The 13,901-nt window shown below is 40.6% G+C and overlaps 1 protein-coding gene across 6 annotated transcripts in view; it reads right to left on the reverse strand.

The window, feature by feature from the left end:
• Positions 1-13,626, reverse strand: part of FXR1 (FMR1 autosomal homolog 1) — a 64,978-nt gene extending 51,352 nt beyond the window's left edge. For all 6 annotated transcript variants that reach the window (XM_041732054.1, XM_041732053.1, XM_041732052.1 and 3 more), the window contains exon 1: positions 13,521-13,626. In XM_041732054.1, the coding sequence (XP_041587988.1) occupies positions 13,521-13,571 (51 nt within the window). In that variant the 5' untranslated portion in view covers positions 13,572-13,626. The remainder of the gene's footprint in view (positions 1-13,520) is intronic.
• Between the last annotated feature and the right edge of the window lie 275 nt (positions 13,627-13,901).

Raw genomic sequence — 13,901 nt, forward strand, 5'->3', positions numbered from 1 at the left:
CCAGAAGGTTGTTCTGTTGACACCTTCTGATAAAATCAAGAAAGCACCAGCACCAAAACTTGCAGAGTGGATGAAAATTCTTGCAAGAAAATCCTGGAGATAATAGAGGAGAGCTCATTTAAAGTATGCTTGCAACATCAATGCTCTCCATGACACTGAGGAAGATATTGTAAGAAAAAACACAATCACCTGAATGTGAAGATGTTTTAACCAGTTTATTTTGTTTACATCTTCCATTTTATGCATGCAAGTGTTTAAAGATATCTTTCAGGGGCTCCTGGCTGGCTCAGTTAGTTGGTGGAGCATGCAACTCCTGACCTTAAGGTTGTAAGTTTGAGCCCCACGCTGAGTGTACAGATTACTTTAAAAATCTTAAAAATAACGATACCTTTCAGTAAGTATGAACCACCACAAACAGATTAACTGGCAACACTTCTTTGTGTCTCTCAAAACTAATGCCACTTTAGATGAAATTGTAGTACAATCTTACACTAACTTCCCAAATCTGCATATAGAAAAGTAACCTATTCCTTGGATTCTAAATCCTATTGAAACTGTGTAGACACCTCTGCCATTGGCTCACTTTCATACCTCAAATCAACAGGTCTACAATCAATCCACCTCTTGTCCTGCTCTGCACTCTACATGTTATGACCCATTCTACAAGAGTAAAAATAAAGACAAAATACAGTACAGTATTTCTTAACCAGGGTTCTAAGAGACTACAGCCCAATCACTACGGCATTCACAGTGTGTAATGAATTAACTTCTCTCCCATGCATTAGGATGGTACTAGCTATGTACTAACCTGGGAAAAACTGTGAAAATAGTGCTTCTGTGTTATAATTTGGATGATAGACTGGATTATGTTGAGAAACTGACTAGCACAGGTGACCATCATTGCCTAAGTAATTTTGTGTATGTCTCAATTTGCAAATGGAAAGAATTGAAGCTTCCTAAACTAAGGTATTCCCAGGTACTCAAGTACCCAAAGTACTTAAAGCTACTCTCCTCCCCCAAAATACCACGAGAAATCGTCCTCCTGGTGCTTCTATATCAAGTAATGTAAATAACTTACAATTAAACATTTTATGTTTCTGGACTGTGTACTCAAGTAACATACAGAAATTGGGGAAAGGAAAAAATCTCACCAGAGACTAGAGTACAATGGTTTCGCTGTTAAGATCCACTACCTACTATGTGATAGATAAGACAAGAGGGCCCAGGGCAGTAAGGTAAGGGTAATAAGACCCCTAACTGGCAGTATTTCTGCTACAAAGCAAGTCACAATGTCCTCCTTCAATGAGTCTTTATATTCTTCTGACAGCACTTTAGAGACTTTCTGGAGCAATTCTCAGGAGGTTCTATCAACCCTGAATGAGATACAGCTCTCTAAGACGCTGGGCATCCTCCTCCTAATTCCTCCACATGCAAAAACAAAACATCCTAAAGCAAATGATTTTTTAAATACATGGTACTAGCACATTTGCCTATGAATATTCAAAATAAAGTCCTGTTGTAGTAAAGATAAATGGAAAAAAACAACTAGGAGATTTAAGAAATTTTATGTATAAACAAGACCCAGGCTGTTTAACCAAGCCTGGAAACCCTGGAGCCCTGATATGGAAAAAAATAGTTCAGTATGTAAAAAATAAAACTTCTCTATAACCAGAGATACCAAAAAGTCAACAGGTATTTTAAATGAGAAGGGGGCATTCTTAAGTGAGTCCTAAGAAATCTCAAAACGTGACAAAAGACATCCAATAAGAGGCAAACATAAATTTATGGAAAAGCAAATCCAAATAGCCAACAAACATTAAAATTCACAAGTGGGACTCAGCAAATGAAATTTCCATCGAGGTAACCGTTTATATCCAACAGACTGGCCAAAATTAAAGATTATAGAACTCATTTTCTGCCACGGATGTACAGAAAAGCCTTCACATTTACTGAGAAAGAAAGCAGAATTAAGCCTTTTGGAAGGTAATGTTAACATTTATTAAAGTTAAAAAAGAAAGTTCCCTTACACCAAGCTTCCCATTATTTATAACCCCTCCAATGGAAACAGATATGTGGAGTGGGAAAGAAACTGAAAACAAAGTGAGTGTCTATTAACAGGGGAATGGCTGAACTTTACCATTCTTGCCATTAGATATTATGTAACCATTTAAAGATAAACTATACTCCAAGGGAAAACAGTCAAAATACAGACTACCATATTTTTATAGAGCAATACTGAAAAAAAAAAACCCACATGTGTATATGACTATACATCTATGCACCTTTCTATTGAGTACAGAGAAAAATCTAGTATGATGTACACCTGGCTATAAAGACTAAGTGAAATGGAGTGGGGATGGGAGGAGATTAAGTGCAAAGAGGACCAAAGAAAAAAGGGAAAAAATTTACAAGTTCATGAATATTTAACATCTACATATAAAATTATACATATACATATGTATGCGTAAATATTCTTTAAAGAGGGGCACCTGGGTGGCTCAGTGGTTGAACAAGTTTGCCTTTGGCTCAGGTCATGATCCCAGGGTCCTGGGATCCAGCCCCACATCCAGCTACCTGCAGGGAACCTGCTTCTCCCTCTGCCTAAGTCTCTGTCTCTCTCATGAATAAATAAATAAAATCTTCAAAAAATAATACTCTTTAAAGAAGAGACACCCTTTTTTTTTTAAGATTTAGAAGATTTTATTTATTCATGAGAGAGAGAGAGAGACACGCAGACACATAGGCAGAGGGAGAAACAGGCTCTCCTGCAAGAAGCCCGATGTGGGACGCGATCCTAGACCCCAGGATCATGCCCTGAGCCAATGGCAGAAGGCAGATGCTTAACCGCTGAGCCACAGAGGCGTCCCACAGAGACATATCCTAAAGCGCTTTCTCAACCAGCACTTTTTCCATAGAGCACATACATATATACAAGCACTACTCCCTCTATCTTTTTAATTTTTCCATCCCTAGGGATCTCAAATCTACATTCTAATTAACAAACTAGTGTGATGCTTGTAACACCTAAAAGATTTAAACTGTAATTTGATTCCAGTAACAAGCACAAACATTTAAGACTAATAACTGTGATCAAATTTCTTAACTTTAAAAAAAAAAAAAAAAAATTCCTAACTTTAAGCAGCACTTTTTTTTTTTTTTGAAGATCTACATAACTAAATCTACAAGTGGAAGTCATTTTAAGTCAATGGACACAATAATAATCCAAATCCAGTTCTTCTTGAAATGGGATTACTTAATGGTTCCACAGGGCCATCTGAAATTATTATAACTTTCCAGTTGCAAAGAGTTAAAGTTCCCTATAGTTCTATGTTCTAGTTCTATGTATCCCTAAAGTTCTGTAACAACATCAGAACTAGACCAGGATCAACATACAACTGCTAAAAGAAAATTTTCAATTAAATGAATCAAAATTAGAAATGATGAAGTTAATTTTGCATATATGTCATTACCTAAAATTAAAAACAAATCAGTGTCCCAAAGTCAAAAATGAGATCCACTTGATCATTTGACAAACACGTACAGAAGGCCTACTATGTATTAAATACATATAACCAGTCACCAGAAAATTTAAGGCTTGAAATATTCTATGATCTGAAACACTATAAAAGCAAAAATGGGAAAAATAAGTTTTACTATAATTAACCAGCCAGTGGAAGAAACAGAGATACAGAAAGCCTGAGTCTTGACCCTGAACAAATCAACAGGGAATGCATGCATGTTCATCTGCCAAAAATAACTACAAACTTCATCAGTTATTAATGAAGACCTCTACTCATCTTCCCAAAAAAAGCAAAGCAAAAAAACGCTGAGGCTAGGGTAAAAGACAAAGTAAAACAACTGATATTTAATTGAGTTTCAATATGGAATCAGCTTTGCCACTCTTTTCAGCATCTTTTAACATGAGGACAAATAAACTAAAAGGATTGTGCGAATAATTAGAATTGTTTGAAACAACAAAGCAATCATTTGTATTACTTCATTTTGTTTTGCTCAAGGTACTTATGAAGACTTGGTATTAGAAAATTTAACAGAGCTATCAAAGTCTCTTACTACTGACTAAACATGTGCAATGAATATTCTAAAGCCTTTTAATACTCAATACTACATGGCAAGAAAACGCAGAGGTGCCTCATGATAAGAAAATTTGAAAAGTTTCATGTACAGTTGACTCCTGGAACAATACAAGGAAATAGGGGTACCCACCCCAACACAACTGAAAGTCCACATATAACATCTGATTCCCCCCCCAAAACTGCTGACCAGAAGTATTGCCGATTACACAAAACAATCAACATGTATTTTTTATATATCACAGTATTCTAATATATAGCAAAGCTAGAAAAAAAAATACATTTACACATGTAAGTGGATGCATGCAGTTCAAACCTCTGTTAAAGGGTCAACTGTATATGCATATATATATAAAGCATTTCAAATATTTTGAGAAATACTTCATATAACAAGCAATATTAAGATAGTAACTGAGGAGGGATGCCTGCGTGGCTCAGCGGTAAATGTCCAACTTCGGCTCAAGTCGTGATCCCGGAGTCCCGGGATCGAGTCCCACATCAGGCTCCCTGCACGGAGCCAACTTCTCTCTCTGCCTATGTCTCTGCCTCCTTGTGTCTCTAATGAATAAACAAAATCTTTAAAAAATAAATCGGGATCCCTGGGTGGTGCAGCGGTTTAGCGCCTGCCTTTGGCCCAGGGTGCGATCCTGGAGACCTGGGATTGAATCCCAGGTCGGGCTCCCTGCATGGAGCCTGCTTCTCCCTCTGCCTATGTCTCTGCCTCTCTCGCTCTCTCTCTCTGTGTGTGTGTGTGTGACTATCATGAATAAATAAATAAAATCTTTAAAAAATAAATAAATAAATAAATAATAACCATCTAGCACACCATTTGAAGCATATTCGTAGTTTTAAATTTTCTAGTAACCATATTTAAATAAATTTTTAAAAAGTACATTAGCTTCCATAATACTTTTACTTAACCCAACATATCCAAAATACTATTTTAACATGTAATGATGTATTTTTTTATACTAACTCTTTGAAATCTGGTATAGGGACACCTGGATGGCTCAGTGGTTGAGCATCTGACTTTGGCTCAGGTCGTGATCCTGGGGTTGGTTCCCACATCAGGCTCCCTGAAGGGAGCCTGCTTCTCTGTCTCTCATGAATAAATAAAATCTTAAAATAAATGAATAAATCTGGCATAGATTTTACAACTAAAGTACATCTCAATTCACGTTAGCACATTTCACCTGTGGCTAGTGGCCACCATACTGGAAAGAGCAGATTTTTATCAAGACACAGAGCAAATCATTTCTCTAGGAATCCTCCCAATTAGTTTTCTGGACTCCCACTGTATTAACAGCTTGTTAATAATAATATATAATCAGTAATTTAACGTCCTATATTTGAACTTTAAAAAAATTACACTTTAAGAGGAGGAAAGGGCCCTGGAAGGCCGACAGGCTCAAAGAAGAATGAGGAGGGGGATCCCTGGGTGGCGCAGCGGTTTGGCGCCTGCCTTTGGCCCAGGGCGCGATCCTGGAGACCCGGGATCGAATCCCACGTCGGGCTCCCGGTGCATGGAGCCTGTTTCTCCCTCCGCCTTGTGTCTCTGCCTCTCTCTCTCTCTCTGTGACTATCATAAATAAATAAAAAATTAAAAAGTCTGTAAAAAAAAAAAAAAAAAAGAAGAATGAGGAGGAAGTGGAAGAAGATAAGGAGGAAGAAACATGAAGAATGGCTCTCCTGTAATAATGTTTAAGAAGCGTGCATGTGTACTAGACAGCTATTCTGCTAAGAATGTGAATTCAAGTGCAGTTCAGTATTAGCATCAGTATAAAACTGTTCAGATTTCTATATAGCTGATAGTATTCTTTTTAGAGAAAATGCTCTTAAAAATCTAGGTTGTAGGGACGCCTGGGTGGCTCAGTGATTGTCTTTGGCTCAGGTCATGATCCCAGGGTTCTGGGATAGAGTCCCACACTGCGCTCCCTGCTTCTCCCTCTCCCTGCCACATCCCCTGCTTGTGCTGGCACACTCTGTCACCTGAATCTTTAAAAAAAATAATAATAATAATCAGTTGTAGAGGCCCCTGTATGGCACAGTCAAGTGTCTAATAACTCTTGGGTTTCTGCTCAGTTCATGATCTCAGGGTCCTGGGATCCAGCCCCAAGTACTCCTGCTCAGCAAGGAGTCCGCTTGCAATTCTCTCCCCCCCTCCCTCTGCCCCTCTTCCCACTTGTGCGGAATTGCTCGCTCACAATCTAAAATAAATCAATCTTCAAAAACATAGAAGAGGGATGCCTGGGTGGCTCAGTGGTTAAGCATCCACCTTTGGCTCGCTCAGGACATGGTCCCAGAGACCCAGGATCAAGTTCCACATGAGGCTCCCCTAAAGGAGCCCGCTTCTGCCTGAGTCTTTGCCTCTCTGTCTCTCTCATGAATAAATAAAATCTTTAAAAGAAAAAAAAAAGACATAAAAGAATAAAAATGCAGACTGTAAGCTTTCTGAGGAGCTCCTACAGTTAGACTTTAAAGTTGAATGTTTGGGCAACCCTGGGTGGCCCAGGGTTTAAGCGCCACCTTCAGCCTAGGGTGTGATCCTGGAGACCTGGGATGGAGTCCCATGTCGGGCTCCCTGCAGGGATCATGCTTCTCCCTCTGCCTGTGTCTCTGCCTCTCGGAAGGAAAGGAAGGAAAGGATGGAAGGAAGTTGAATGTTTCTGGGACACCTGGGTGGCTCAGCGGTTGAGCATCTGCCTTTGGCCCAAGGCGTGATCCTGGAGTCCCGATGGAGTCCCACATCGAGCTTCCTGCATGGAGCCTGCTTCTCCCTCTGCCTATGTCTCTGCCCCTCTCTCTGTGTCTTTCATGAGTAAATAAATAAAATTTTTTTTTTGATAAAATTTTTAAAATAAAGCTGAATGTTTCTAAATACTTTAAGATTTAATTTCTTGACTAGTGTAGCAGAGTAGACTTGTAAGAATTAGTGTAATTTCTTGACTTGTGTAGCACAGTAGACTTGTAGGAATCAGTATCAACGGTAAATTTTCAGTTTTTGGAATGCTGCATTGTTTCTTGGAAAAATGATGTAATAAAAAAATTTTTAAATCACACCACTCAAATCTGAAAACCCAATCTGAACCTCGAATCAGCCTATTAATTCTTTGGAACTAGATTCATTTGGCCTCAGTTTCCACAGTTGTTGGTAACATTATTGTCCCCTTCACTGTGACTGAGAAGACTAAATGAGATAAATTCATGTAAAGTACCTGCACAGTCCAACAGATAGCCTGAGTGCTCAATATATAGTAGCTTTGTTAGTGCAAGACAGGATCTTAATGAACAGAGCCAAGCAGAAAGCACCACTTGATAAATTGTTAAAAAGCAATCTAACTGTAAAACACTGCAGATGAAAAGGAAAAAAGGATCTTACGACTGCCTAGTACAAGAATCGGGATCACTCATGGAACACCATATTGCTCTTCCCACTATTTAAAAAAAAAAAAAAAAAAGCTAATCTGGGGTACCTGGCTGGCTCATTTGGAAGAACATGCAATGCCTAATCTCAGGGTCATGAGTTGGAGCCCCATAGGAATGCAGACATTACTAAAAATAAGTAAAACTTTGAAAAAAAATAAACTAGTTTGCTACAACCTTAACATTGTAGTAGAGAAATTGCTTCTTTAATTATTATCAAGTGTTTGCCTTGTCTTTTTTATTCTTTTTAAGACGTTATTCATTTGACAGCACAAGCAGAGAAAGCCAGAGAGGGAGAAGCAAACTCTCCACTAACCAGGGAGCCCGATAGCAGGTTGGATCCCAAGGTGCTAAGATTATAACCTGAGGGATCCCTGGGTGGCGCAGTGGTTTGGCGCCTGCCTTTGGCCCAGGGCGCGATCCTGGAGACCCGGGATCAAATCCCACATCAGGCTCCCGGTGCATGGGGCCTGCTTCTCCCTCCGCCTGTGTCTCTGCCTCTCTCTCTCTCTCTGTGACTATCATAAATAAATAAAAATTAAAAAAAAAAAAAAAAAGATTATAACCTGAGGGGAAGGTAACACTTAACCGGTTGAGCCACGCAGGTGCCCTGCCTTGTCTAACTAAAATACTTAAATATAAGCTCACTATTGGAAGATTTCCTTTGAAGAACTTCTAATACTATGTTAAATTAAGTATTGGAAATGAGAAGCCCTAGAGTTAAATCTCATTTCAGCATGGACAAGTTACTTATTATTATCAGTTTCCTAGTATGTAAAATGGGAATAAAAACACATTTACCTCAGGGAGTCTTTGAAAGAACAGAATCAGAAAATACTAGTATAAGCTGTATACACTATCTAGTAAGTAACAGACACAGTAACCTATCTTAGAGAATGCACAGAAATATGATATGAAACATATAGGTGTGTGAAAATATGGAAATAAAGTTTGTTTTCTGTACATAAAGCCAAGGCCTTGATAATATCTCTCTAGGTGGATAAAGTTTTCCCCTTTTTTTGGTTTTGTTTTCAGATTTTTCATATTTACATATTGCTTTTATAATTTAAAAAAATAGACTTCCTTACAGAGGAAGTCTAATTTTCAAAAATTAAGTGGCTTTTTCAGTTACATCTTAGTTCTGTTTTTATAAAGTTCTGTATATAACATATACAGTTACGGCAATCTTTGGAATTTCCATATCTGTGTAGATTCCCATATTTTTACAGTATTAAGTTAAATCTTTTGCTTAAAAAAATTTCAATAATAAAAAATGCATAACTATTCTTTTATTTTATATTTATAAATATTCTTATATTTAAGATATCTGGAAATATGATTTTAACAGTGTCCCTAATATTAAGACAGCCACCATCTAGCTTTTCAATTACTAACCTGCACAAAGAAATAAATATTCTATATTAATTTTGAAGTCAGTACTCTCTCAAGAAACTCCTCTAAAACTCTAGGTTATGATCATTAACGCTAATAAACCTACTACATAATTTAATTACCATCGAATTTCATTTTAATATTAAATCAAGGTAAAGTAATGGGAAGTTTTGGAAATACTGTAGTGCTTTGAAATTTGTAGTCAATTAGTCAAAGCAGAAATTGCAGAGCTGTAAAAATAACTGTTTTCTACAGAAGGCCTGAAATTTCATTCAGCCAGCTTAAGAGATTACACATTTCCTTGGAATACCATGGAAACTTTCCTTAACATCAGCAGAAACTGAGGCACTTCTTTCCAACTTTTATTTAAATTACATTCTGAAAAAAATAAATAAAATAAATAAAAAACAAATTACATTCTGCCCACAGCTATGCAATTTGTAATGCTATTGCAAAGCTAAGTATCATATACATCAATTGTTAAGCATTTTAATGACTCCAAGGAGGCACAGGGTTTTTGGGGAGCTAACTGAAATGTTCTAAAGCAAGCTTATGATAACGGTTACACAACTCTTTAAATACACTAACAATCATAAAACTTAAATTCTATCTTAAATATTTTTTTAGAGAAGCACCTTCAATGGCCAGTAGTATAAACCCTAAAATGCCTCAATCTAGGTAGAAACGGCTGTAAATACAAATTTTTATCTAGAATTATATCTCCTCAGGTACTTACAATATATCCCACTCTTTCCAACCCCATAGATTCATAAAGCTGCAAACAGAAGCAAATCAAGTTTTTATCTAACTACAAATCCACTCAAAAAAAAAAGATACAAAACATAGTATGCTTTATTAAAAAAAAAATCCTAATTTTAGGTAACATCTTCTTTTAGCTTTTCACTGGTTCCAATTAATTTGGAAGATGAAGTTTCAGTTCCACCAGAAAATCTTTAATAAATGTCTACAGGGTACTGCCTCAAGGCAGGACGACACTGGTAACTAAACCCATGACTTTTTTTTAATTTTATTTATTTATTCATGAGAGACAGAGAGAGAGAGAGGCAGACATAGGCAGAGGGAGAAGCAGGCTCCATGCGGCTAACCCGATGTGGGACTTGGTCCTGGGACTCCAGGATCATGCCCTGGGCGGAAGGCAGACAGACACTAAACCGCTGAACTACCTACCCAGGGATCCCCTAAACTCATGACTTTGAAATTCTACTGCGATTAGCGTTTACAACTGTGTGTAAATGGGAGGAGGGGAAGAAGAAAAGGAGGAAAATCAGAATCACCTGCACACTGAAAACTGGAAAGAATAAACCAAAATGTCAACAGCTGTTAACCCAGACAACTTTTGTTTCCAAAATGCCCTCAATGACCACTATTATTGTTTAAATTAGAAAATTTTACTTAAAATTAAATTGCTGCTATGCTAAATGAAAGAAGCACAGATTCAAAACACTAGTAAGTATACTGTATGAAACTACATATAGAACATTCTGGAAAAGGGGAAACTATGGAAATACTGAGGGGTGAGGCGAGAAGGTGACTGCAAAGGTGCCTGAGAGAAATCTGGGGAATAATGGAAATCTCCAACATGTTGGCAGTTAACAACCTTTACCAAAGCTCACGTAACTATGTACCAGAAAAGGTGAATTTTACCACATGCAAATTAATCTAAAAAATTCATGTATTAAAAAATAAATTGCTTGCGCAGTAAACCATTTTTTTTCCAAGTGAGTTCTGTGGGATTAAAAAAAAAAAAAAGGATCTGAACTACACTTCAAATCCTTCATTTTACAGCAAAGATATGCTCAAGGGTACATGGGGAACAAAATGGGAATTCTAGGTCTGTACTTCAGGTTTGCCATTATCTAACTGCAAGTTCAGGGCTCCTTCTGCTTCACCATTCTCGCTCTCCCAGAGTTCTCAAGACCTGTTTCCACAATGTATAAGTGGGTTATGGTAGGACATAAAATTCCAAACGTTCAAGTGCAATTTGAGTACACACAATGTACTTCCCAACCTTCGCCAAATTACCACCTTTCTTTGTCAAATAAAAACAAGCAATGCACTCTAAGATGTGTAGAGTGAGGATAAGGATCAACGGTATTTCAAAGTTCCAAAAAGGGACTATTCATTGTGAATTTGATTTTTTAAAAACTATGAAAAACCAAACACCATAAAGGCATCTGGGTGGCTCAGAAGATTAAGTACCTGCCTTCAGCTCAGGTCAAGGTCCTAGGGTCCTGGGATCCAGCCCCTCCTTGGGCTTTCCTGCTCTGCCAGGAGTGGGCTTCTCCCTCTCCCGCCCCTTCCCAGGCTCATGCTCTCAAAATTTTTAAGACAAAATACCCAAAAAACAAACACTAAACAATCTTTACTAAAACTTTCAGACGGATGACCTTAAATCTTATAAAAGAAAACAAATATCTTCTATAGCATCAACACAAATACTCAGCAAAAAATGGGATGTTCTGGGATGCCTGGGTGGCTCCGTGGTTGAGCATCTGCCTTCAGCTCAGGGTGTCATCCCTGGGTACCCCAATCGAGTCCCTCATCTGGCTCCCCAGAGGGAGCCGGCTTCTCCCTCCGCCTATGCCTATGCTTCTGTCTCTCATGAGTAAATTAATAAAATCTTTAAAATTCTTAAGAAAAAAAAAAAAAAAAGGACGTTCAATCTACCATCCACAAGCCTCAAAATAAAGGCAAAAAAATTTTATTTTTCCGGGCACCTGGGTGGCTCAGGGCGTGATCCTGGGGTCCTGGGATCAAGTCCCGCATCAGGCTCCCGTGAAGAGCCTACTTCTTCCTCTGCCTAGGTCTCTGCCCCTCTCTGTCTCTCTCATGAGTAAAAGTCTTTAAAAATTTTACTTCTCAACTTGCCAGAAAAAAAAAAAAAAACCCATTACACAATTGTATCACAACAGTGGGAATATGAAACTTTTCCATGGGAGGCAGTGTGCAAGAATGATGAATCCTACCTACCCTTGACAGAAAAAGTATAGCAAGCCCATTCTTTGTGCTTTGTGCCACAACTGTATCTGGGGTCAGAGAAGGCAACCACTAGGTTTTCAATAACAGAAGTCAATGAAATATCTACTCAAATTTCACTTAGGTCTTTTGTCTGACACCAAATGTTAAAAAACTAGACCGCTAATACATCTACTCAAGCAAAAAGACTCCTTTCCACCAAGAAGTCACTGTTTTTATTTTCTGTTGACCACCTAAGGCGACTTGAAACTCGTAAAAAGCTTAGGGAGATCCTTTAGACACCAACTGTGATGCCCCACCAGGCCACTACCACGTGACAGTTAAACCAAAGCCACACAGCTTATCAGTAAACTACAAAAGGAAAAACAAACGCTAAAATGAGGAAATTACGACCACCAAGTAAAACAAAATCCCGTGGGACAAAAGGTACGCTGAAGTGAAACCCAGGGAGACCACATTCTGCGTACACACAATACTCCTGTATTAAGAGGCGGCCCTTCATAAAAATAGCCAGGACTCTCAACCATTTGAGATCCTGGCTTAGTAAGATTGACTGACAGACAACAGCTGGGGGAGACTTTGTATTGATCTCGAAACACCGTCGTATACTTCTGGAGAAAGAGAATCGAGACCGTCTTAAGGACAAAACTAAACCGTAAGGATTTCATTTCCAGTTACGTGACCCCTACACCCTGGAAGCCCCCACCCAATTCCTCTGCTCTCGAATTCCCCTTCGGTTTTCCAGTCCCCATCCCATAAGAGAACGTATCTCCCGGTGCAAGCAAACAAACAAAAAACCTCGTGGGGAAGAAACCAGAAAAAAAAAAAAAATCAACAGTTCTTTACAAAAACACTGAATAATATGAAGAAACTAGTCACCTCCCCACCGGTCTCCCTCATCGATTTCCTTTTTCTTCCCCCCCATCTTACTTAAAGCCTGTAACTCTAGCCTTTTCTTCCGTAGGAGAGGGGCTAAGGCGCCGCCCAATTACCCAGGCCGCAAAAATATCTCAAACCCGCCACCTTACAAGGGTTTCTAGTTTTCTCTCCGACCCTGACCCTCCACTCGGCACCCGCTTCCCCGTCAGACACTGAAGTTTATTAGCCCCAAACCCTAATACAAAGGTGAATTCTTAAGATTCCGCGACGCACCCCCCCAGGGGCGGGGAGGGGTCGGAGCAGCGGGCCGAGGCGCCGGGCTCGGCCCAGGCCGAGGGGCGGGGGAGCGGCGGTGACCGCACAATCCCACCACCTCCTTCCACGACTCCGCAGCCTCCCGGCGCTCAGGCCTGCGCCCGGGGAGCTCCCCGCCGCCCCAGCAGCGACTCGGCTCCTCCTCCCCGGCCCGAGCACGGCCGCCCCAGCATCCAGAGGGAAGGCTCCCGAGTAGGAAAACGCAAGAGGTGTCCGACGTGCTGTTTCAAAACATAACGGAGCCCTGGCCCCCGAGACCGTTAAACCGCGGGCGGAGGGGGGAGAAGCGAGGAACCCAGCAGCCCCGGGCTTCGGCCTGCGCGCCCTTTCGACCCCAAACCTCACTCCCCGGGACCACCGGCCTTGCCCCAAAGCTGCCTTAGCCCCCCAGAACACCCGACAAAGCGGCAAGAGGGTCGGTACCTTGTAGAAAGCCCCGTTGGAGCCGCGAACCTCCACCGTCAGCTCCGCCATGTTGGAACCGCAAAGGCCGCTGGGAAGAGATTCTAGAAACTTTCCAACCAGAGGGGAGGAGGGGGGAGGGGCGTGCAGGAGGCGGGGGGAGGGGCGGGGAAACAGGGCGGGGACTGGGATCCCCCGCCCCACACCCCTGGGGTCTCCCCACACCCCTGGGGTCTCGCCGCGCCGCGCCGCCCCGACTCTCGCAGGGGGATGCCTCCGCGCCTTACATCACTGGTCGGGGGCTCCGCCCGCCGCTGCCGCGCCTCGCTCACCTCCCGACACAATTGCCAGCCCTTTGCTGACCCGGCGCCACGTCCCCGCCCTCCGGGGCCGGCGGCTTCG

The sequence above is a fragment of the Vulpes lagopus genome, chromosome 17, assembly GCF_018345385.1.
Source record: "Vulpes lagopus strain Blue_001 chromosome 17, ASM1834538v1, whole genome shotgun sequence".
NCBI classification, from domain to species: domain Eukaryota; kingdom Metazoa; phylum Chordata; class Mammalia; order Carnivora; family Canidae; genus Vulpes; species Vulpes lagopus.